At 43.1% G+C, this 23,179-nt stretch overlaps 1 protein-coding gene across 1 annotated transcript in view; it reads left to right on the plus strand.

Annotated features, from left to right (window-relative positions):
* Window positions 1-23,179, plus strand: part of LOC308397717 (tumor necrosis factor alpha-induced protein 2-like) — a gene marked incomplete at both ends in the record, with an annotated part of 61,665 nt that overhangs the window by 22,486 nt on the left and 16,000 nt on the right. Inside the window, 7 exons of the mRNA XM_080883795.1 lie at window positions 3,857-3,971; window positions 4,177-4,299; window positions 4,382-4,476; window positions 5,145-5,237; window positions 18,397-18,523; window positions 18,765-18,893; window positions 18,970-19,119. Coding sequence (XP_080739921.1) covers window positions 3,857-3,971; window positions 4,177-4,299; window positions 4,382-4,476; window positions 5,145-5,237; window positions 18,397-18,523; window positions 18,765-18,893; window positions 18,970-19,119 — 832 coding nt within the window. The remainder of the gene's footprint in view (window positions 1-3,856; window positions 3,972-4,176; window positions 4,300-4,381; window positions 4,477-5,144; window positions 5,238-18,396; window positions 18,524-18,764; window positions 18,894-18,969; window positions 19,120-23,179) is intronic.

The following is a 23,179-nucleotide window of genomic DNA, read 5'->3' on the forward strand; positions in this document are numbered from 1 at the left end:
TGTTTTACTTGCATCTATTTGAAAGACTGAGTGCAGACACAAAAAATATTTTATTTTATGTGCTGGAATGTGCAGAAAATAGGTTTAAATGTTAAACTAATTTCTTCAAGTCAGAGAATGGTGCATATAATTTAATTTTTGCTTGATGCATAAAGTTAAAAGATTAAAACGGATAAAACAAGTTTAAAAAAAAGAGACTTTTCCATTTGATTACATTTTGTATGATGGATTATGCAGAAAAAGTAGAATTGGCTTGACAGATCTATCGTTTTATCACCTATTCAGGTTATAAATCATGTTTTTAAAAAGTAACTAAGTAACTAAGTAATTAATTACTTTTGAAAATAAGTAATCAGTAAAGTAACGGGATTACTTTTGGGGGAAGTAATCAGTAATTAGTTACTGATTACTTTTTTCAAGTAACTTGACCAACACTGCCAAGATCCGACTGTTCAACTCCAACATGAAGTCAGTCCAGCTGTATGGGGCTGAAACTTGTAAGACAAACAAACCTCAAACAGAGAAATCCAGACATTCCAGAACAGCTGTCTCAGAAGGATTCTCCACATTCGCTGGCCAGACACTATCAGTAACATAACCTATGTTGAACCTGTCAACTCCCAGTAGAGGAAGAATCAGGAAGAAAAAGAAGAACGGACAGGGAAATCTGCGCTTTCACAGATAGCACTTTATCAATAAAGAAGTGTAGGAAGTTTTCACAAATTTCCTGAGAGGACTCGACACCAACAGTCTGTGGAGCATGAAGGACCCTGTCAATAGTCTTAAATAAGACATGAGGCTTACGACAATTTGACTGAATAATAGCAGCAAAATGTTTCCTCTTAGCATCTTGTACAGTCTTCTGATAGGAATTCCAGTAGTTTTGTAATATTTGGTATGACACCTGAAGTAGATCCTTCTTCCATTTACTTTCAGTTCTCCTACACTTTCTTCTGGCAGCACAGAGTGTCTTCATTCAGCCAGGGTTCAGATTTGGCTTTAACTTGCCTAAGTTTAAAAGGGGCCACCGAATCTAAAACAGTTTGGCAGACTGAGTAAAATCATGTACTCAGCTCTTCTGTATCATTACATATGGAGTCAGGAAGGCTGCAGTTCTGATTAAAAACAATAGAGAACTGACCAGCAGAGGAAGGGTTAAAAATACGACAGCATCTAGCAACAACAGGAGGAGGATTAACTTTGGTACAAGGAAGGGAAACCTCAAACAAGACAGGCTTATGATCCGACCATACAATATCACAAACCTCTAAGTTAGAGACAGGTAGATTGTGAGTTAAAACAAGATCCAACGTGTGCCCATATTTTTGGGTAGGCACAGACAAAGGTTGCACAAGATCAAAAGAGTCAATAAGATTTAAAAAGTCCTTTGCCATTGGCTTGCCAGGGCAGCACACGTGAATATTTAAGTCCCCAGTAATAAGGACATGATCATATTTTGGCATAATTTCAGCCAACTGATCAGAAAAGTCATTTAAGAAGTCCTTATTGTATTTTGGGGGTCTGTAACCCACAGCACAGAGCACTGTGTGACAGCAACCTAGCTCAAACACACTCAGTTCAAAGCTACTAGGTGATGTTGATAAGGACAGTGGTTTACATTTATACTGCTTCTTAAAAACAACTCCTGCTCTGCCTGATATTCGAGGAGAGTTTAAAAAGCAGCAGTCATCTGGTAAGAGATCTATGAAAACGCTGGACTCACCGGCCCTCAACCATGTCTCAGTTATACAGAGGAAATCCAATCCTTGGGTCATAAAAAAATCCTTTAAAATAAAAGTTTTATTACTCAGCGATCTAGTGTTCATCAATCCAAATCTGGTGGAGGTCAGCGTGTTCTTGGCTGACTGCGAGACCCGACACAGCGGCCGCAGGTTCTGTAGGTTTGCACCGCGCCGACGAAGATGAGGGAAAATCTTTCGCGGCTGGGACATCTGATCCGAGCCAACAACGGGCACCAGCCAGGCATCGATGGGCTCCAGAGAGCATGGAGAAAAGACATGGCGAAGCACAGATCCACGTTCGTTCCAAGGAGCTGGGGAAGAGCGCACCAAGTATGGCTTAAGTTTCACGAGCAGACAGCTGTGTTTGCCCCGGCGTCTGAAACGCTTTCGCTGTGAGGCTGGGGCCAGGGTCCAACAAAGGTTAGCTGGTATCCCAGATACCGCGCGCCGCACGCCGCACGAGGCCGCTTTGTAAGGCGCTCATATCACCAGTGGCGAGACCCGCGTTGTAGGTGGCGGTCCTGGCGTTCACATCAGTTTTCTCTGATGGACTCTCCATCCACAAATGCACATTGGCCAAGAGTTGGGAATGTCTACTAATGTCCGTAGACTCATCAAGTTGCAATGCAAACCTCCCACTGAAGCGTATCTTCTCCAAAACCACACTTTTGATGTCTGCAGACATGTCATCAATACGTCTGGCAATTGTGTTATCTGAGAGCAGGACTTTTTCGGGAGCTATTTCTTTAACTGCATCAGGTCCGAGCATCTCATTCACAATGGCTTTGCAGGCAGGTAGTGTATTAATGTCTCTACTACGGTGTGGTTTTTTTGCTATAAGTTCAGCCACTAAGTGGCTAGCTTTGAGAGCTCTTTCAGACACCTTTGTGTTTTTTCTCAGTAAAGTTGTTTCTCAGCGTGTTCAAGCAGGCAAACAAAATAGTCTCCGTTCTTGTTTTGAAGTGAGGGATGTTTTGTGTGGAAATGGCGTTTGAGCTTGCTTGGGACCATGGCACTGTTTGAGAGCTTTTCTCCACACACCAAACATAACGGAGTCGGTGCAGTCGGATCTCCAGTGAAAGCAAATCCGAATGAAAGATAACTTTCGCTGTATTGCCGCGAGCTCACCGTTTTTGCTTTCTTTTGACTAGCGCTCGTACTAGGCTCTTCTGGATTAGAATTTTTTGGACCAATTAATTAAAATTAAATAATTTCCCACGGCACACCTGACAATCTCTCATGGCACACCTATGTGACACGGAACAGTGGTTGGAAAACACTGGGTTACCTGATCCAGCCGTAACTACATGCTTTATCAAAAAGGAAAGTTTGAAGCAAACTTTCAAACTTGCCTTTCCTTTTCCTAGTTTTAAGACTATAGTCTTAAAAGTAGAGATAGTGCCTGTCTCCTAAATACAAACTGGAAGCTGGTTCCACAGAAGAGGGCCTGAAAACTGAAGGCTCTGCCTCCTATTCTACTTTTAAATACTCTAGTAACAAAAAGTAAGCCCACAACAGATCATTTGCCTCCTATCCAAGAATACTCCTCTGTCACACCATCCCTCTGCATGTCCTCCTTCAGTACATCCTCCTCTGAAGTCTTGCTCTTCTCCTTCTGCCTGGTAACTGTATCTCCAGCCTCCACGCTCCCTCCTCTCCACATGCTCAATGCAGCTCATTTGTGATCCTGTCTATACTGCTCTCTGAAAATCTTCACCTCTGTCTCCTGTCTTTTTGTCAGTGCTACTGTCTCCAAAGTATACATCACAAAAACACTCAGATATGGTCATTATGTTTGTAGCCTCTGCCACAGCCGCCTCTGTTAGGTGGCTGGTTTCTGGAACCTGTCTAAGGACTGGGACAGGGCTTTCCTGTAGTGCAGAGTTGGTGTGGAGCCAACTGGTCAATTTTGTTAGTGTATGTACACTCGTTATTTATAGACACCAGGTCTATGAATAACGAGTGTAGAGGAACTTTGTAGACTCTCCATAGGCTCCTGTTGTTAGTCTTTTTCTTTTGTTCATTCTTCTGTTATTCACATTAGTATTTGTGTACTTTTGCAATGCCAGAGTTGACGAGTGGTGTAATCTTGAATGTCTGTTGTTTCATTGCAGTGAAATCCTGGAACATACGGAGCTGGATGGACAGATAAAGGTGCCCTGTCTGGGTTCTCTGCTCCCGCAAAATGAGCTGAAGCTGCTGGAGGAGCAGTACCTGACCCACAAAGAGGTAAAGAGCAGCAGGAACTGATGCTGCTGTCGGGTCAACTCAGTTCTGTCCCCCCATGTTAAAACTGTTGAGGGTGGCTTCTCGCTTTGGCCTGATGGTCGGCTTTCTGCTGGGGTGATTACATAGAGAACCCCGACTCTATGATAACTCAACAGCGTCTGATTATAATTTGTAGAACAAATGTGAAGTGAAACGTTTCCTTTAGGAAAAGGTGAAGCTGTGGCTGAACACTGCCCTGAAGAAGGAACAAGAGAACTGGCTGAGTGGAAGGACACCCGAAATCATCGATGGTTATTACTTCAGTTGTCTGGCTGTAGACGTCATACAGGTGAGGCTCAGGTGAGACCCATTGTGCAGGTGAGGCTCGGTCTGTGTTAAGTTGATTAGTGTTGTGATGTTTGTGTTTTCAGGTGATGACCGGTTCCCTGTCTGAGTTCAGCTGTGCCATCAAAGACAAGAGAAAAGCTCAGAGGCTCACAGTTCAGCTTGAGAACTTCATGTACAGGTACAGTCGTACTATGTGGTTCGCTAATCTTGAACTTACTTTTTATGTTACGGCATCATTCCTCCCATGCTCACTGAATATTTACTACAAATATATAACTTAATGCTGTCAGCATTAATCCCGTTAACATGAAGTTAACGCCATAACGGCATTAACATGACAAATCTCCGTTAGCGAGTTAACGCGGATCGCCCTGTGCGAGGGCTGCATGGCGTCAACGTGTTAACGTTGTTACCTTGTTAACGCATTAGCACCCTGCAGCCCCTTGCACGGGGCGATCCGTGTTAACTTGCTAATGGAGCAACGATAATGTGGTTATGGCGTTAATGTCATTTTAACGAGATTAACACTGACAGCACTAATATAACTATATTGTAACGTTTTCCACTTTAAATAAAAATGGTAGAGCTCAGCAATAAATTGTTCCACAAACTTATTTAAATAAAATTCTTCATAAAGCCTTCACTGCTTGTTCACATTTTCCATATTAAAATTGATCTTCAGTCAATATTTGAAGTCTGTTTTTGACCTGAAAAAAATGCAGACATGTAAATGACGTCTGATTGACACCCAGATGTGTAACAAATGTGTGTGTGTGTGTGTGTGTGTGTGTGTGTGTGTGTGTGTGTGTGTGTGTGTGTGTGTGTGTGTGTGTGTGTGTGTTTCAGCTATGTGAAGTGTGTGGAAGAGTTTGTGAAGGGAAACCATGGTAATGTCCGCTCGGTGATCAAAGCTCAGCTGGTCTGCGAGCAGCAGCTCAGGTGAGGTCACCTGTTCAGTTCTCAGACACCTGAGAGTCTTTGAAAGTCTTCCAAACAGAGTGGACTAGATCACATGACCTGTCTAAGGACCAAGGATAGAGTAGGATTAGATCTACCTAACTTTCAGCACTACTTCTTAGCCAACAGGCTTCAATTTATCTCAGGATGGCTAAAACATACCTACATCAAGCGACATGAATGCTTTAAAAGCATCCACATCAGCTCTCTGACAGCATGGGGGGAGTTTCTAAAATTGACACAGTCTTCATTAATCCCATGCAAATGTGGCACCCCGGTGAGGGAATGGCCACATTAATATTATTTTGTGTAAAACACTTGTGTTATGGGACATTTTTCATTACTATATGTACTCATTTTCAGTTACTTTAAAAGAATAGAAACCCATGTAAAAGGGAGTCATTTTATGTTAGAAAGCAGTAAGGGCGGAACGTTGGTGGCTGCTCTAGGGTTTCGGGGTGCAGTAAGTGGAGCCCACCTTCTGCTGCTTCCTCAGACACGTTCTAGAGGAAAACAGAGATGCATTGTGTCTTCCTTACTCCACTCTTCACCTGCTTTTACAGGTTGGTAAATGGTGTTTGTACTGAAAAAGTTGTTTATTGTTACCACAGTTACCCATGGTAATGTGAATGAGAGAATTTAAGGCGGTCCGCCTGAGTTACTTACAGTGTTGTGCAAGTTACTTTGAAAAAGTAATTAATTATAGTTACTAGTTACTTCTTCAAAAAAGTAACTGAGTTAGCAATTGAGTTACAATATTCTAAAAGTAATTAATTACATGAAAAGTAACTATTGCGTTACTTTAAAAAAAACGTTTAACCTCCTGGGTCCAGGGTATAATTGGCCATTTTTAACTACTTTTGATTTTCCCTCCACATTTTACCTTTAAAAACTATTTACTTTGCCTTGTGTTAATTCCAGTTCTTTTGATTCTTAGGGCCAAGAAAACACGGCTCAAAAGTGGTCTTTTACTTTAAAAAATGATCTTTATTTACATTTTCTGGAATATGGAGACCTGAGCACACAGCACACAGCCCCAGGTCTGAAGCACAAACGGAAGCCTAGTTATTTATATACTTGCTCTCATGTCACACCACACTTTAAGTTTCGATCAAACAGCCTAGTTGGTTTCACTTTCACTTCATTTTAGCTGCAAAAGCACGCTCTGCAACAGCAGCACTTTTTGGCACAGAGTGTACTCAGAGTTAGGCCTTTCTCATATGAAGCAATATAATCAGCATATAAACATTTGATATGATAAATTTAACGTCAACACTTGTTTGGTATCATCCTTTTCAGCACAACGTCCCATGTCTGAATTTACAGTCATGTTTTCATTTTGACACACTGTATTAACACAATTGATCTATAATCAGACAAAAAACATAAAATCATAGTAGAAAAAGTTATTTTTTACTGTAACAACCACAAACATGTTGTCATGAAACGCTGTGTGGCAGGCAGGAGTAGGACCCAAGATGCAGGCACTCAGACGCGAGGGATGAACTCAAAAAACTCAGCTTTATTTGCTGACAGGGGAAAAGCATACAAAACTAAACTGGGAAAATATAAACTTACACTTGACAGAGAGGCACACGAGGAAACACACAGCTTGAGGCAGTGGTTCCCACACACACACACACACACACACATTGCCACACACACAAACACATCCTCCAACCACACATACCCATATTTTCAGGGGGTGGCTGTAGCTCAGGTGGCAGAGCAGGTCAGCCACTAATCAGAAGGTCGGTGGTTCGATCCCAGGCTGCATCCTGGCTGCATGCCAAATATCCTTGGGCAAGATACTAACCCCATGTTTGCCTACTGGTGGTGGTCAGAGGGCCCGGTGGCGCCTGTGTCCGGCAGCCTCGCCTCTGTCAGTGCGCCCCAGGGCAGCTGTGGCTACAATGTAGCTTGCTATCGCCAGTGTGTGTGAATGGGTGGATGACTGAATGTAGTGTAAAGCGCTTTGGGGTCCTATGGACTAGAAAAGCGCTATACAAATGCAGGCCATACCCATATTTTGCTCCATTGCGGTTTATTTCACACCTCAAGCATTTAGTAAACAATTAAGCAAATACAAGTAATCTGCAATAAGTTACAGGTAGTAATAAAATAAACTACTAACTCTTTTAGGCTATGTCAGCACCTACACGGGTATTTTTGAAAACACAGCTGTTTCGTCCACACGTAAACGGCGTTTCGAATCACCGAAAACTGAGATTTTTTAAACTCCTTTTTTGCGTTTACGCGCGGACGAGGAATACAGAGTTCGCCAATCAACGTCAAAGGTATGTGCCTTTTTTCACGTCACGCTGTGCGCCACGTTATTGTTTACATGAGGTGAATTGCAGAATGGGAGATAGAGACAAAATACTGTTACTATTAATCTTCAGGTTTTACACGCTTAAATATACACACGCAGTTACTGTCCCTCCATTTACAAAGGCAGAGGCGTCACAGTGTGATTATTTTACGTGTAGTTGTTTTTTTTCATGTGTAATAATAGTCAACATTGCTATCAATACATTTTTCAAATGGAACAGAAAACAAAAGCAGTGCACAGTAAACACCGGAGCCCAAGAACACAGCCCAAACACAGTTCAGTTCAGGCAGCCGACCGTGCGGACGGCAATGGCGGCGGCGGCGTGGAAACAGATCAGGGGGCTGGCTGTGCGGACGGCGGCGGCGACGAAGGAGGCTTGGAGGCTGGACCAGACGAGGATGAAGGTTCGGAGGCTGGACCAGACGAGGATGAAGGCTCGGAGGCTGGACCAGATGAGGATGAAGCTGCTGATGGCTGGACCAGATGAGGAGGAAGCTGCTGATGGCTGGACCAGATGAGGATGAAGCTGTTGATGGCTGGGCGGGCCCCTCAGACCCTCCAGCGGAGGCAGGTTGCTGGACGGGCCCTCCGGAACCCCCAGTGGAGACGAGGAAGTGCTGGCCAGGCCCTCCCGAGCTTCCAGCAGGAGCAGATGCAGAGCCAGAGGGTGTGGGGACCCCTGGCTGAACATTAGGCTGACTAGGTGGGTGAGTGTGTGGCTGACCAGGGAACTGAATTGCTACAAGGGACTGAACTGAAGTCTGAAGTGGCACAGGGGACTGAACTGAAGTCGACTCAGCTAATGGTTCATATAGGGGTTGTTTTTGTGTGTGTGTGTGTGTGGGGGGGGGGGGGGGGGGGGTCATAAGCAGAGAGTGCTTGCTAGCGCTGTCCTTAGACAGTAAATGTGACCAAACTATTGAGGAAAAAGCGCCACGTATATATTGTTTATCATGACTCTGGTTTTACGTGGCCTATCAACACAATTTAAAAACTGGTATATATCACCTTGTTGCTTTGTCTTTAAGTGGTCATGTTATTGGCTTACCACGACTACTTTATTCTTCCTCAGTCAAACAGCAGGACTCATGTGATTGTTTTGCCCCCTTAGCTCCAGGTATTGTGCTAGACAGTAATTGTGATTACAGTCCGCGGGAGCGTGCGCAGCTGCTTAAAGCTGTAGCGTCCAGATTACTTACGTAGTCAGCTACTTCCGTGCAACTGATATAAGATGCGGTAAGCTGAACACAGCTTCAACCGTCTGTTTGTTGAAAAATAGTAACGGACCGCATTTTCTTGTTAATAACTGCAACGGCATTGTAACGATAGGAATAGTAATTAGATATCAAATCAAATCACTTTTATTCTTGTGTGCGAGCTTCACAAGCAACAGAGTTGTGCAAAATACAATAACGTAAACAAGCAAAATACAAGAATGGCTACATCTGAAACTAATAAATATATGTACAATATATAATAGTATATGCATTTCTGGATGTGTATAGTAAATATTTTTCTACGCGTGTGTGTGTGTGTGTGTGTGTGTATACACATATTTTACAAATTAAATAGAGTAAACAATAAAATAAAATATATAAAAATATACAGAGTTGAGACATGTGCAAAACAGTGGCATTACTGTACAGTACGGAGTGCATAATGTTGAAGTTCCAGTAGTGGAGGTGAGGTGTCTATGAAGTGTTCAGCAGTCTGATGGCCTGGTGGAAGAAGCTGTCTCTCAGTCTGCTGGTACGGGACCGGATGCTGCAGAACCTCCTTCCTGAGGGAAGTAGTCTGAACAGTTTGGCTGGGGTGACTGGAGTCCTTGATGATCCTCCCCGCTTTCCTCAGGCACCGCTTCCTGTAGATGTCTTGGAGGGAGGGAAGCTCACCTCCAATTATCCGTTCAGAGCACCGCACTACTCGCTGGAGAGCTTTGCAGTTGTAGGCGGTGCTGTTGCCATACCAGGTGGTGATGCATCCAGTGAGGATGCTCTCAATGGTACAGTGATAGAAGGTCCTGAGGATGCGGGGGCTCATGCCAAATCTTTTCAGTCTCCTGAGAAAGAAGAGGCGCTGCTGCGCCTTCTTCACTGTTTTGTTTGTGTGTACTGACCATGTAAGATCCTCAGCCAGATGTACACCAAGGAACCGGAAGCTGCTCACTCTCTCCACAGCAGCGCCGTTGATGGTGATGGGGGTGTGTACTTCTCTGCACCTCCGGAAGTCCACTATCAACTCCTTTGTCTTTGCGACGTTGAGGGTGAGATGGTTGTCTTGACACCAGTGGGTCAGGGCGCTGACCTCCTCCCTGTAAGCCGTCTCATCACCATTGGTGATAAGACCCACCACTGTAGTGTCGTCCGCAAACTTCACAATGATGTTGGAGTTGTTAGTGGCCGTGCAGTCGTAGGTGTAGAGTGAGTACAGGAGAGGGCTCAGTACACACCCCTGTGGAGCACCAGTGTTCAGTGTGATGGGGGATGAGGTGATGCTGCCCAGTCTGACCACTTGGCGTCTGTCAGACAGGAAGTTAAGGATCCAACTGCAGAGGGAGCTGCTCAGTCCTAGATCCTGCAGTTTCCTGTCCAGCTTCGAGGGAACGATGGTATTGAATGTTGAGCTGTAATCTACAAACAGCATTCTCACATATGTGTCTCTCTTCTCCAGGTGTGACAGGGCAGTATGTAGTGTCAGGGCTATGGCATCATCAGTGGACCTGTTGTGGCGGTATGCGAACTGTTAGATTACACGTTACTGAAAAAAGTAACACCGTTAGTAACGTCGTTACTTGTAACGCCATTGGTATTGGTATTGGTTACAAGTAACGGCGTTACTTGTAACGCCGTTACTTGTAACACCGTTATTCCCATCACTGGTTACTTGTTAATAGTTATGTTAAAGTGACTGAGTTAGCTAGTGTAACACAAGCATTCCGAGAAATTCTGTGTAGCTAACAGATGCATTAACAGGTTAATTCAACAGGCTGGGTTTCGTGATGCACTGAATAGTGATATTGCCAGTAAATTACTAAGGGGAACAAATGTGATGTATTTACCGATGCTGTAATTGAATATAACTGTTTAGACAGTAAGACACTACAGAAGACAATGTGATGTGTTTATTGATATGAGTAAGGAATGTAACTGTTATGGAAAGAAGGTGTTAATTAGAGAAACTGAACCAGTAAAGAGAGTATATTTCGCTGAGGTTGTGAAATAAGTAAATGTAATTGATGTGAACGAGGAACCAGCTGACTGGTATATTGAAAGCTCATGTTTAGTGTTTATATAGCATTTATTTGTGTGAAATAAATCAGACTCAGACACGTTCTGGAGGAAAACAGAGACGCATCTTGTCTTCCTTACTCCGCTCTTCACCTGCTTATATAGGTAACATATTTGTCATCATGGTCTTCATCCTTGGGACCCGTAACACAAACGTACACCTATCTGGAACAACCCTGACATAATATGATTAACTTTCCAGATTGGAGTTGTATAGGAATCAAATACTTAGAACATATATTAGAAGGAACAGAATTTATTCCGTTTGACAGACTGTTTACACAATATGGGCTCAACAAGAAAAGATTTTTAGAATATCAACAAATTAAATACATAGTAAAAAAGAAATTTAAACCCAGTCGAATCACAAACACCACCAAGTGTGGTACAGTTTCTTACTCTTAAAACCCCAAATTACTGTCCAAAATATACAGAATGCTTTCTAAAACATATGAATCAATATCACTTCCTATTGCAAAATGGGAAATAGATTTATCAGTCAACTTAGACTGAAACTTCTGATCTCAGGTATGCATAAAAACCTTTCATTTAAATAGAAATTCCATTCTGCAATTAATTCAATACAAAACATTACATACTGTAGAGTGCACTATACGGGTCATCGGATGCTCACATTGTCAAGCCAATACACCAGACAATTATATTCACGCTCTTAGGTCCTGTCCACCAGTTTAGAAGTTTTGGTGCGGAATATGTGAAGACTTATCAGCGTCTGAAATGTGACAGCAAAACACAATAAAATACAAACGAGTGAGAACAGAAGAGTCAATAAACGCATTCAAAAGTGATTTACTCAAGCAAGAATGGGAGATGCTGTATAAGGAAAAAAATATTGATAAAGCTTATGAGATTTTTTTAGGAAAATTTAAACTGTTATATAATAGTCATTGCCCAGTAAAGAAATATAGTAAAAAACAAAAATATGCAGAGTGCCCATGGATTACAAAAGGATTGCAAAATGCATGTAAGAAGAAAAATACCTTATACAGAGAATTTATAATGAACAGAAGTACAGAAGCTGAAAATAAATACAAGAAATATAAAAATAAATTAACGAGTATTTTAAGGTCATGTAAAAAGGAATACTATGAAAAATTACTGATTATGAATAAAAATAATATTAAAGGGATCTGGAAAACATTAAATACCATCATCAAAAAGGGCTCGGGGCAGGCAGACTATCCTTCGTATTTCGCAAATAATGATAGAAATATTACTAATATGAGAGATGTGGTAAATGAGTTCAATAAATTCTTTGTAAGTGTTGGGCCAGACTTGGTTGAAACAATTCCTGATATAACAGATTCTGTAGAGAAAGAAACTAGACTCATTGACCGCAATCCTCATTCAATGTTCTTAACGGTGGTGGAAGAAATGGAAATCATTGATATTGTTGGGAAATCACAAACAAAAAACTCTACAGACTCTGACGACATTGATATGGAAATCGTTAAGAGAGTGATAGAGGGCATTTCCAAACCCTTAACACACATTTGCAATTTGTCCTTACAAACTGGTACATTCCCAAAACAAATGAAAACAGCTAAAGTAACACCACTGTTTAAAAATGGTGACAGACACCAATTCACAAATTATAGGCCTGTCTCTCTACTTTCTCAATTTTCAAAAATACTGGAAAAAGTCTTTAGTAATAGACTTGACAAATTTATAGATAAACACAAAATAATAATGGATAGTCAGTATGGTTTCAGATCAAATAGATCAACATCATTGGCATTAATGGAACTGATCGAAAATATCACCAACAATATAGATAAAAGTTAGTGTATTCATTGACCTAAAAAAAGCTTTTGACACAATTAATCATGACATATTACTTGATAAACTGGAGTACTACGGCATTAGAGGAGTGGTGTTAGAATGGGTAAAGAGTTATTTGAGAGACAGGCAGCAATTTGTGAAAATTGGGGAATATCAATCAGAGTGTATGGACATTGTTTGTGGAGTTCCGCAGGGGTCAGTATTGGGACCAAAGCTGTTTATCCTCTATATCAATGATATATGCAGAACATCAGATATATTACAGTTTATTCTATTTGCAGATGATACAAATATTTTTTGTGCTGGAGAGAACTTACAGCAGCTTTTGGAAATTGTCACACAAGAAATGATTAAACTGAAAACATGGTTTGATAGAAATAAGCTATCATTAAATTTGGAAAAAACTACATTTATGTTATTCGGAAATTGTAAAAAAGATGCAGGAGCAAAATTATTAGTAAACAATGTTGAAATAGAGCAAGTTTCGGATACAAAATTTCTGGGTGTGATAATAGTAGGGATGGGTATCGTTTAGGTTTTATCCGATACCGGTGCCAAAACGGTACTTTTGAAACGGTGCCGGTGCTTAAACGGTGCTCGAACCGGTGCTTAAAGAATAAAGAACACAAACTTCGTCCAAAAACCTCGTGTTTTTATTTTCCCCAGTAATTTTTTTAAGCAAAATTATAACAAAGTTAGCCCTTTCTGTCAATAAAACATAACGTCTTTGGAACCAGTGCTTAAACAATTGAAAACAAACTTTGTCATGAAACCTGTGATGTTTAGCAGTTTTTTTGCAAGAAGATAATCATATTAGCCTTTTCTGGAGCTATACGGCATCGCTCTTGGCTGATGGCATGCCCAGCACAAAAGAAAACACTTTCAGAAGGCGTTGATGAGGCTGGGACACACAAGTATTTTTCTGATAGGGCAGATAAATTGGGGAGTGTATCCCTCTTACTCCACCACCAGGCCACAGGGTCTTGTCCAGAGGTAATTCCTGGCAGTCTTTTGTATATTTGAAGCTCCTTATGTACCTGCTCTGTGATTGAGGGGACTCTACCCGCTTGAGAAGCAGCCTGTTGAAGCTCTCTGTCTTCATCCTCAAACAGTTTTTCTAAGGGTGACTTCTGGACCTTACTTAGCTGAAAAACAACAAAAAAAGATGTGTGAGGTTTGCAAAATAAATAAAGATCACTTTTAGAATGTAGTGGTTGTGTTAGAAAAAATCTGAAATTACATATTTTTCTGGCTTGTCCATGTCAGCATCATCCACCTCGCTGTGTGCTTTGGGGTCCTCAGTGGGAGGCTATGGACACACAGATAGTAAAAGAGCATTCCTTCAACATAGAAACTACATCATGATGCAAAAGGACAAGATTGTACACACACAATGAAAATACCTGCGCAACTGCTACTGTGGCATTTGCAACTGCTGCCTTCTCCAACCTGTCCCAGATGTCAGTAGCTGCCTCACCAGCTAGCCTGCCTTTAAAACGTGGGTCCATCATCGTGGCCTCCTTCAGAAATTTCTGAAGGTTTTCATCCTTTAAGTAAAACAAGATATAACATAGGAGCTGATACTGAAAAAAGGTAACCCTATTTTCCATGCGCATTGACATTGTCTGCAAATACCTGATATCTTTTCTGCAGACTACCCCAGACTTTCTCTTTTATTGAAGAGGTGAAAACACTGTCTTCATCACATCGGCTGAAATGTGCCTCCAGCTTGGCCAGGATGGGGATGATTTGGCTGCATGTGGGTGACTTGTCACTTGAGACACACATGGTTGACGTGTACAGGACTTGCATGCACTTAATAAACTCCTCTGCCTTGATTAAATCAGTGTGTGTGAACCTTTCTAGTCTGTTGAAAAATATTCACAATGTTAAAGGTAAATGACGTTATTTAGCTCTTGCAAGTGATGCTCATGTCATTCACTTACTTGTCCTTCTCCATAGGCTTCCTCAGCCGTTGATCCAGAGCAGCTGCCTGGATTGCATCAAACTGCTCCATAAATCTCTCCACCATTAGGAAGAGAGAATTCCAGCGCGTCTTAACGTCAAGAATTACATTATGCTCTGGCAAATCTAAAGCACAGATAGACACAAACATTTTTTTAAATTACTATAAAAAAGGTAATATGAATAACAATACTTCTTGATATGTAACTGCATGTGCTACTTACTCAGGATTCGCTGCTTTTCTCTGAGCACAGTTTTGCTCAAGGATGAACGTTTGAGCCACACCACAACTGAACGGATTTTGGCACACCAGCTGGAAACTGCAGGAATGTCATACACCTTTTGTGCGGCCAGGTTGAGGGTATGAGCAAAGCATCCCACTTTTAAAAAGTCCAATTTTTTCAAAGCAACATCCATGTTGCAGGCATTATCTACAGTGGCAGCAATTATTTTCCCTCCCAAGTGAAATTGCTCCACAACGCTTGATATTTCTTTAGCGACAACTGGACCTGTTTGTGACTCATAAACTGCTTCAGTGCTGAGCACATTCTGCTTCATTTTGCCTTTGTAGATGTAGTGAACAGTCACTGTGAGGAAATGGTCCTGAGCAATACTGGTCCATCCATCACAGGTGATAGCGACCTTGTTAACCTGTGCCAAATTCTGGATGAGGTTGCTTTTCTCCACACAATACCAAGCAGGTATAAGTGTGTTGGATAGATCATCCCTGGATGGGGGCTGATACCTCGGATTAAGGGCAGAGGACATCTCCCTGAATTGAAGAAAAAAAAACAAAACAAAAAAGAAAAAAAAACATATAACTCACCTTTTATTCAAATATAGTTTACTTATAATATTTAGAGAAGACTTACAAAGCTAAGCAGCTATGAACATATTAACCTTTACAGTATTATGCAGTCTATTTTTTATGTCAGAGTAATACAACATTTTTCACCTGAATGATGGTGACTCCACCGTTGAAAATGGATGGAGATCTTTGACTATAAATTTTGTCACTGCCCTGTGAATTTCGTCCACTTTTTCTTTCGTCATTTTAGCCTTTTTGGCCAGGATGAAGGGAGTATCTGCCATCAAACAAGAAGAAAGCCGCATGTAACTACGACGGTGTTTGCTAGTTCACCTTACATGCATTAATTTAATAACATGGTTAGCCTACTCAACTTAAATTACACACGAACAACATTAAGATACTCACCCAGAGAAGAACGGGTGCTGCTGCCATCATCATCATCAGTTATCATTTCCGCTACACTGGCGGCAGGGCTAGGGGCCGGACTCTCCTCTTCGGGTTCTTGGATGTTGCTAACTCCAAGAACAGGCACCGCAGCAGATGTGCTAGGTGTGCTGTCTTGCTGCAAGTTATCAAATGCGGTGCATTTCTCGGCTTTTAAAAAAACGCTATGCGACGCCATGTGTTTCATTAGATTTGAGGTGTTACCTCCTTTGCACATTATTACCTTTAAGCACTTGTTGCAGGCTGCTGAGTTTATATCTTTTGCTGTGAAGTACAGCCACACTCTCGAGCGCTTCGCCTTCGGCATTTTAGCTGCGCTCTAAAGAAAAAACCGTACATACCTGGGCCCGCCTACTATCCTGGGAAAGGAAGTGATTGGCTAGATTTCTCAGGGGAAAAAAGCACCGAAATGAAGCACCGAATTGTGCGCTGCTTTTCGGTCTGGTTACTACCGTTTATGTCAGAACCGGTTCCACAATGGCACCGGACACCGGTACCCATCCCTAGATAATAGATAACAAAATCTGCTGGAAACCTCACATAAAGCATATACAAGCCAAACTGTCAAGAAGCATCTCCGTACTAAGTAAAGTTAAATATTTTTTGCCTTCCAAATCACTCCGGGTACTTTATTGTTCACTTATATTGCCATATTTGGAATACTGTGTGGAAATTTGGGGAAACACATATAAAACTGCACTTCAACCAATATGTAAAATTTAAAAAAAAGCAATCAGGATGATTAATAAAGCAGGATTTAGAGACCATACTAACATCATGTTTTTGAAATTAAAAATACTGAAGTTTATGGATCTTATAAAATATAAAACTGCAAAAATTATGTACAAGGCCAGATACAATATGTTACCAGGAAATATACAGAGGATGTTCTATGACAGAGAAGGGGACTATGAATTGAGGGGGAAATTGAATCTAAGGATTCTTAAAGCACGGTCAAAGGTTAAAACCTTTTGTGTCACTATTTATGGGGTAAAACTGTGGAATAGTTTTACTATAGATCTACAGCAATGCTCAGGAATTAGTAAGTTCATGAAAATACTTCGAAAACTGATTTTGGAAGAATATGATACCGATAAAGATGATCACCCATTGTATGTATAAAAATATCAAATTATATCCAAATTATATCAATCACGGTAGCCAAGTTTATATAGGTTCTCCTCGTGTATCGTGTGGAGTATGTGATGATGGGAATTAGGTGAATTATGTGGGATCAATAAGATGTTGAGCAGGGGTAGGAATTAATAAGTATGTTCATACTTCTTCCTACTCCTTTTCAGACCAAACATTGTTACATTATGTCAGACGATTTTGTTTTATTTCATTATATATTTTTTGTTTATCTGAACACATACGTGTGTGTGTGTATATCTACATATATATTCGTATCTGTAAAAGGAAATATATATATATACACACTACATGTGTGTATATATTGTTTTTTGTTTTATATGTCTGAAACAAATAAAGATACAATACAATACAATACAATACAATACATTCCAACTTCCCCATTAGTGTGCTTGTTGGGCAACTTAGAATATGTCACAACGTATTGGGGGGTCATAGTTTGGTCCCAACTTCGCTGTTGTGATTGATGTGGGGGTAGGGACAGGCTTGGGGCGTCGGGGGATTCCCTAGGGACGTCTTCCTTGGAGGACATCAGGAATATTTCAGAGTCATTTAATAAAAATCTGATGAAACATTCGTCTCTATATCAGGACTTTATCTGTCATCCACTGTGATCACCTTCTGTTTTCTTTCATTTCTACAACACCGTGAAAATAAAAGGGAGGTTTGCGTGCTTCGTACACCCCCGTTCTCAGGGCAGGTGGGCTGGGAGGAGGAGGTCTGGGTTGTGGGGCCTCCCTGCTACTGTGGAGTTGGGAGCGGTCTGCTTGTCTCCAACCCAAGGGAAAAGGGTAACACCTCCGGGGTCTAGGTGCAGTTTCCCCCTCTAGTGGCGAGGGTACCTGGACCTGGGGTATAGAGTATGTTTGGAGAGTGTGATTGTGTGTACAATGTCTATTTTTGTCTGTCTCCACATTGGGTGAGTGCTGAGTATTTGCATATGTGTGCATGAGGGACATACAGGACAGGCGGCAAAAAAAAATGACATGACCTGGATCACATGACCTGCAGATCTGACTGATAGCACTGATAGAGAGAGTTAACCATTTTGTCTTCTTACAGCAGAGACTTGCTTATATTTAGTCATCCATTGCTTTTATTTCAGATACAGAAAATAAAGAATTATATTTCATATCTGTCCACAGGAGTTTGCCTCACATTTAAATGGTAGAGGACTCGCAGAGGAAACAAAAATAAAAATTTTATCATGATGTTACAGCCTGACTTCTTCCTACTGTTTATCTTTGTTGGTCTATTTTTAAGAGTGAATCATTTTATTGTTGCTGTTTTGGCGAGCTGTGTGATCATGAGCTCTGCTGCTGACTGGTTCTCTCTGCTCGTCTTTAGGGATTACATCACAGCTGAAACAGGAAATCTGTCTCAGGAGCAGAAGCATGGCTGTCTGAATGCGCTGTCTGCCCTGAGGGATTGTGGGTACAGATATCTCACCTGTTCTCTTCACATTAGACTGAAGGTATGAATACTGTACTGCAGTAGTAATATTCAGAAACCTGCACATTAACAGAAGTCCTTAAATCAAATCCTCCTGGAAATCCTGTCACAGAGGTTTTCAAAGTGTTATCGTGAAACGTTGCATTATTCACCTGAAGCTTGTTCTGATAAACGTCTTTATGTCGCTAAGAGCACTGCTCACATCTCATGGTTTGAAGATCTGACAGTTTCATGTTTAGGGCATTTATTTCTGGAAATGACAGAAGGTGTGTTGGAGTCAGCTGTGGATGCCGCGATGGCTGAATGGCTCACTTCCTCTCGTCGACTTGCTCCTGGACTCTCTGAGCCAACAACTGGTTGACCTGACTGACCTGAAACCAGTCTGCAGAGAGGTGAAATGCCTTCATACCTCTGTATCTGTCTGCACACCTGTCTGTCTGTCTGTTTGACCCCACTGTGTGTCTGCAGTTGCTCCTTTGTGACCTGCATCAGGATGTGGTCCTTAAGTATGTGAAGAGGATGATGAAGACCAAGATGAAGAGCAAGGAGCAGCAGACTGCCGGAGCTCAGCGGATGATTGAAGACGCCAAAAAGATCAACAGTTTCTTCTCTGAGGAGGTGAGACAGGTGCACCCTCACATAGGTGTGCTCACCACCAGGCTGTCTCAGTTAGTTCACTCTTCAGTAATACTGTGCTAGTACTGCAATACTGTTAATGCGTTAAGGCATCTGGGAAGGATCTCAAAACTGGATTATAGATGCCATACAGTTGGTGTCATAAGCCCCGGCCTCTATTCAAAGATGGTCATTCACTCTGGACATAGATGGCTTCTTTCACTCCTCTGTCAAACCATCTTTCTTCTTGAGACCACGCCCACTCACATCCTGGGCCATTTGACCTCAGTAAGTCACATGATAGGGTGGGGCAAGGTCTCATAAAGGGTTCACCTGAAACCTTGGCTGATTGTCACCCAAACCTGTTTTCACGCCTTGGCTCGTGTGATTAGGCAGAGGATCAATAGGGGGTCCATGACCCTTTTTGGGACACTCGATGGGGCTTAAAAATCTGGGACTCCACCGTTTGCTCTTAGAACTGAAGAAGCTTCTTGGATGAAATGTCTTTAAGAAACTTAAAGTCCAGATGCTTTTTAGGCCAAGAAGTAAAATTATTAACAAGATAATCAACCTCTGTTGGAGTAGCGTTCAGGTAGGTATTCTGTGCTGGTACAGAAGATGATAACAGTGGGGTTAATAAATTTGGCCAGATTTCTAGAAATGAAATCTGCTCCACCAAAAGTGTGATGCATGCTGTGTCACGGTCGGACGGTCCTCCCCGGACGACCCTGCTTGTCTATGTATGTGTGTGTGAGTGTGTGTGTTCGCTTCTCCCTCTCTCTCCCCGGTCCTCAAAGCTGTGTTTACGGATGTGCGCGCTGTAGGGAAGGCGTGACCTGGCGACTTTCGTCATCAAAGGTCCCTTCTCGCTGTCGCAGGCCCACCAGCGTCTGATTACCTGGCCAGCTGTTGGCAATCATCCTTCTTTGCCATTCGGAGGTATTTAACCTGGGCTTGCGGCGACAGTCACGTGGGATTATTACTCCAAACTGGTAGAATCTTTGCGAGAAGTGTGCTTTTGTTATTCGGCTAGCGAGTTTGCTAATTGTGGATTTTGTGGATTTCCTTCTTCCTCCAGGAGAGTTGGGTGGAGAAGCAAGTTGGGGAGCACACGCACTCACGGAGCCTCTGCATGGAGCACACGGGGAGCAAAGGACGAGCCCTGTTTGGAGATTGCACTTTTTTTATTGTATTGTTGGACTTACCTGTTTTTCTCACTCTCGAGGGTTGAACAAGATTACAGTTAAAAATAAATATCCTCTCCTTCTGCTTGCCTCAGCATTCGAACTGTTACAGGGGCCGGTCATGTTCACAGGGCTCTAGACTAACTTTTTGCCATGGTTGCACCACATCGCTTAACACCGCAGTTTTACATGTGCACTTTTTTTTTGGGGGGGGGGGGGGGGGGGGGGGGGGATTGCTGTCCATACAGACAATATTCATTTGTAAATGATTAACTAACAATCTTGTGCTTAAAGTGGTTTGGCACTCTTTGGCAATATTGTAGAAAATGTTAAACTTAATCATCATCTCGGCCTCCTCTGATGACCTGTTTGCTGCTGCCTGCTGCTGAAAGGCAGTGGGGAGAGGGAACACTTGGGCAGTGCATTTATTGCAGCATATAATGTGTTTTCTGGATACACCGTGCTTTTTCAGTGTTCAAAGATTAATGGCTCCGTGTCAGAGCACTGCCTATGAATTTCAGATGGATCAGGCCTTAACTTAACAAAAAAGTTATCAATAGTTCTTTTCATCTTTTCTCATTACCCACAGCTACATCCACTTCTGTTGGGCCTACTCACTAGGGCTGGGTATCATCACTGATTTCTATAATCCATTCGATTACAGTTCTCAAAGTCCTGATTCAATTCAATTTTGCTTTCGGTCTTACTAATGCCCCTGTTGTCTTCCAGGCCTTGATCAATGATGTGCTCAGAGACTTTATTAACCATTTTGTTTTCATGTATCTGGATGACTTTCTGATCTTTTTCAGGACCCGGAGAGTGCACATCAACCATGTACATCTGGTCCTACATCGCCTGTTGGAGAATCGCCTCTTTGTTAAGGCAGAAAAGTCTGAGTTCCATGTTCAAACGTTTTTTTTTTTCTGGTATTCATTGTCTGCTCGCAAACAGGGGCGTTTGCGAGCAGATGCGGCCAAGGTCAAAGCCGTAGTGGAATGGCCAATTCCCAAAACCTGCAGGGAGCTGCAGAGATTCTTAGGCTTCGCCAATTTCTACCCCCGCTTCATCTGGGATTTCAGCAAGGTAGCCCTTCCTCTAACCAACCTCACTTCTCCTAAGTTGTCTTTCCAGTGGTCTCCCACAGCCCAGCAAGCGTTCAATCGGCTCAAGCACCTGTTCTCTTCAGCTCTGGTCCTTGTCCAGGTGTACCTCAGCTGGCCCCTTTATCATGGAGGTGGACACGTCCGACTCGGGCGTGGGGGCGGTTCTCTCCCAACTGATTGAAGGCAAGCTACATTTCTGTGCTTTTTTTCTCCCGTAGGCTGTCTCAGGTTGAGAGGAATTATGATGTGGGTGATCAGGAGTAGCTCGCCATCAAGTTGGCTCTCAAGGAATGGCAGCATTGGTTGGAGGGCAGTGAGCAGCCTTTCGTGGTGTGGACAAACCATAAAAATCTGGCATACCTCCAGGCAGCCAAGCGCCTCAATGCCCAACAAGCCAGGTGGGTCTTGTTTTTCACACATTTTCACTTCTCCATTACCTAGAGGCCCGGCTCAAGGAACACTAAGCCTGATGCGTTGTTGGTGGCCCTCTCTCATTCTTGATGTCCAGAACTATGTTTCGGTTTGCCCAGTGTGCGACCTCCAACTCACCTGCCTCTGGCCTCCTGTGACTGTTGCCCACTCCTAAACGCACTTGGTCCATTATTGACCGTTTTTCCAAGGCCACCCACTTCATTGCTCTGCCCAAGCTCCCTTCTGCCCTGGAGATGGCCCAGTTACTAATGCAATACGTGTTCCGGTTCCACGGCATACCCCAGGACATAGTTTCTGACCAAGGCCCTCATTTTACCTCGCAGGTCTGAAAAGAGTTCTGTTTGGAGTTGGGAGCTCAGGTCAGCTTGTCCTCCGGGTTCCATCCCCAAACTAATGGTCACACTGAAAGGGCAAACCAAGAAATGGAGACCACGCTGCGCTGCGTTGCTTCATCTAACCAGTCGACCTGGAGCAACCAATTGGCCTGGGTGGAGTACGCCCACAACGCAAGCACCTCATCGGCAACCGGACTCTTGCCCTTCGAGGCATCGCTGGGGTACCAACCTCCCCTCCTCTCTAGCTCTGAGGGAGAGTTGGCAGTTCCCTCTGTAAAGCACCACCTGAGATGCTGTCGTCGGGTCTGGCGGGCCACCCGAGCAGCGCTCCTGAGAACGGCCGAGCGTAACAAGGCACTGGCGGATCGCCGTCGCAACCCTGACCCAGACTACCAGGTCGGCCAGCAAGTGTGGCTCTCCAGCAGACACATTCCCCTTTGGACTGGGTCCAAGAAACTGGCCCCTCGGTCTCTGGGCCCCTTCTCTATCCAGGAGTTCCTGAACCGGGTGACGGTCCAGCTGGCCCTGCCGCCCGCTATGAAAGTACATAACGTCTTCCATGTTTCTCAGATTAGGCCCGTACGGACTAGCCGTTTGTGCCTGCCCTCCGGGTTATCGACAGCACCCCGCCATGCTCCATTACTCGCATAATGGATGCCAGGCGTCGCAGTAGGGGCTTTCAGTTTTTGGTGGATTGGGAAGGGTATGGTCCGGAAGAACGTTCTTGGGTGCCGCGGTCCGCAATTCTCGATAATCGCATGATGAAAGAATTCAGCTGCAGGCATCCAGACAAGTACAGCAGGTCTCCCGGAGGCTCCCGTTAGAGGGGGGGAACTGTCACGGTCAGACAGTCCTCCCCGGATGACCCTGCTTGTCTATGTATGTGTGTGTGTGTTCACTTCTCCCTCTCTCTCCCCTGTCCTCGAAGCTGTGTTTACGGAAGTGCGCGCTGTAGGGAAGGCGTGACCTGGTGACTTTCATCATTGAAAGTCCCTTCTCGCTGTCACAG

Source organism: Rhamphochromis sp. 'chilingali' (assembly GCF_963969265.1).
Source record: "Rhamphochromis sp. 'chilingali' genome assembly, chromosome: 5".
Taxonomy (NCBI): Eukaryota; Metazoa; Chordata; class Actinopteri; order Cichliformes; family Cichlidae; genus Rhamphochromis; species Rhamphochromis sp. 'chilingali'.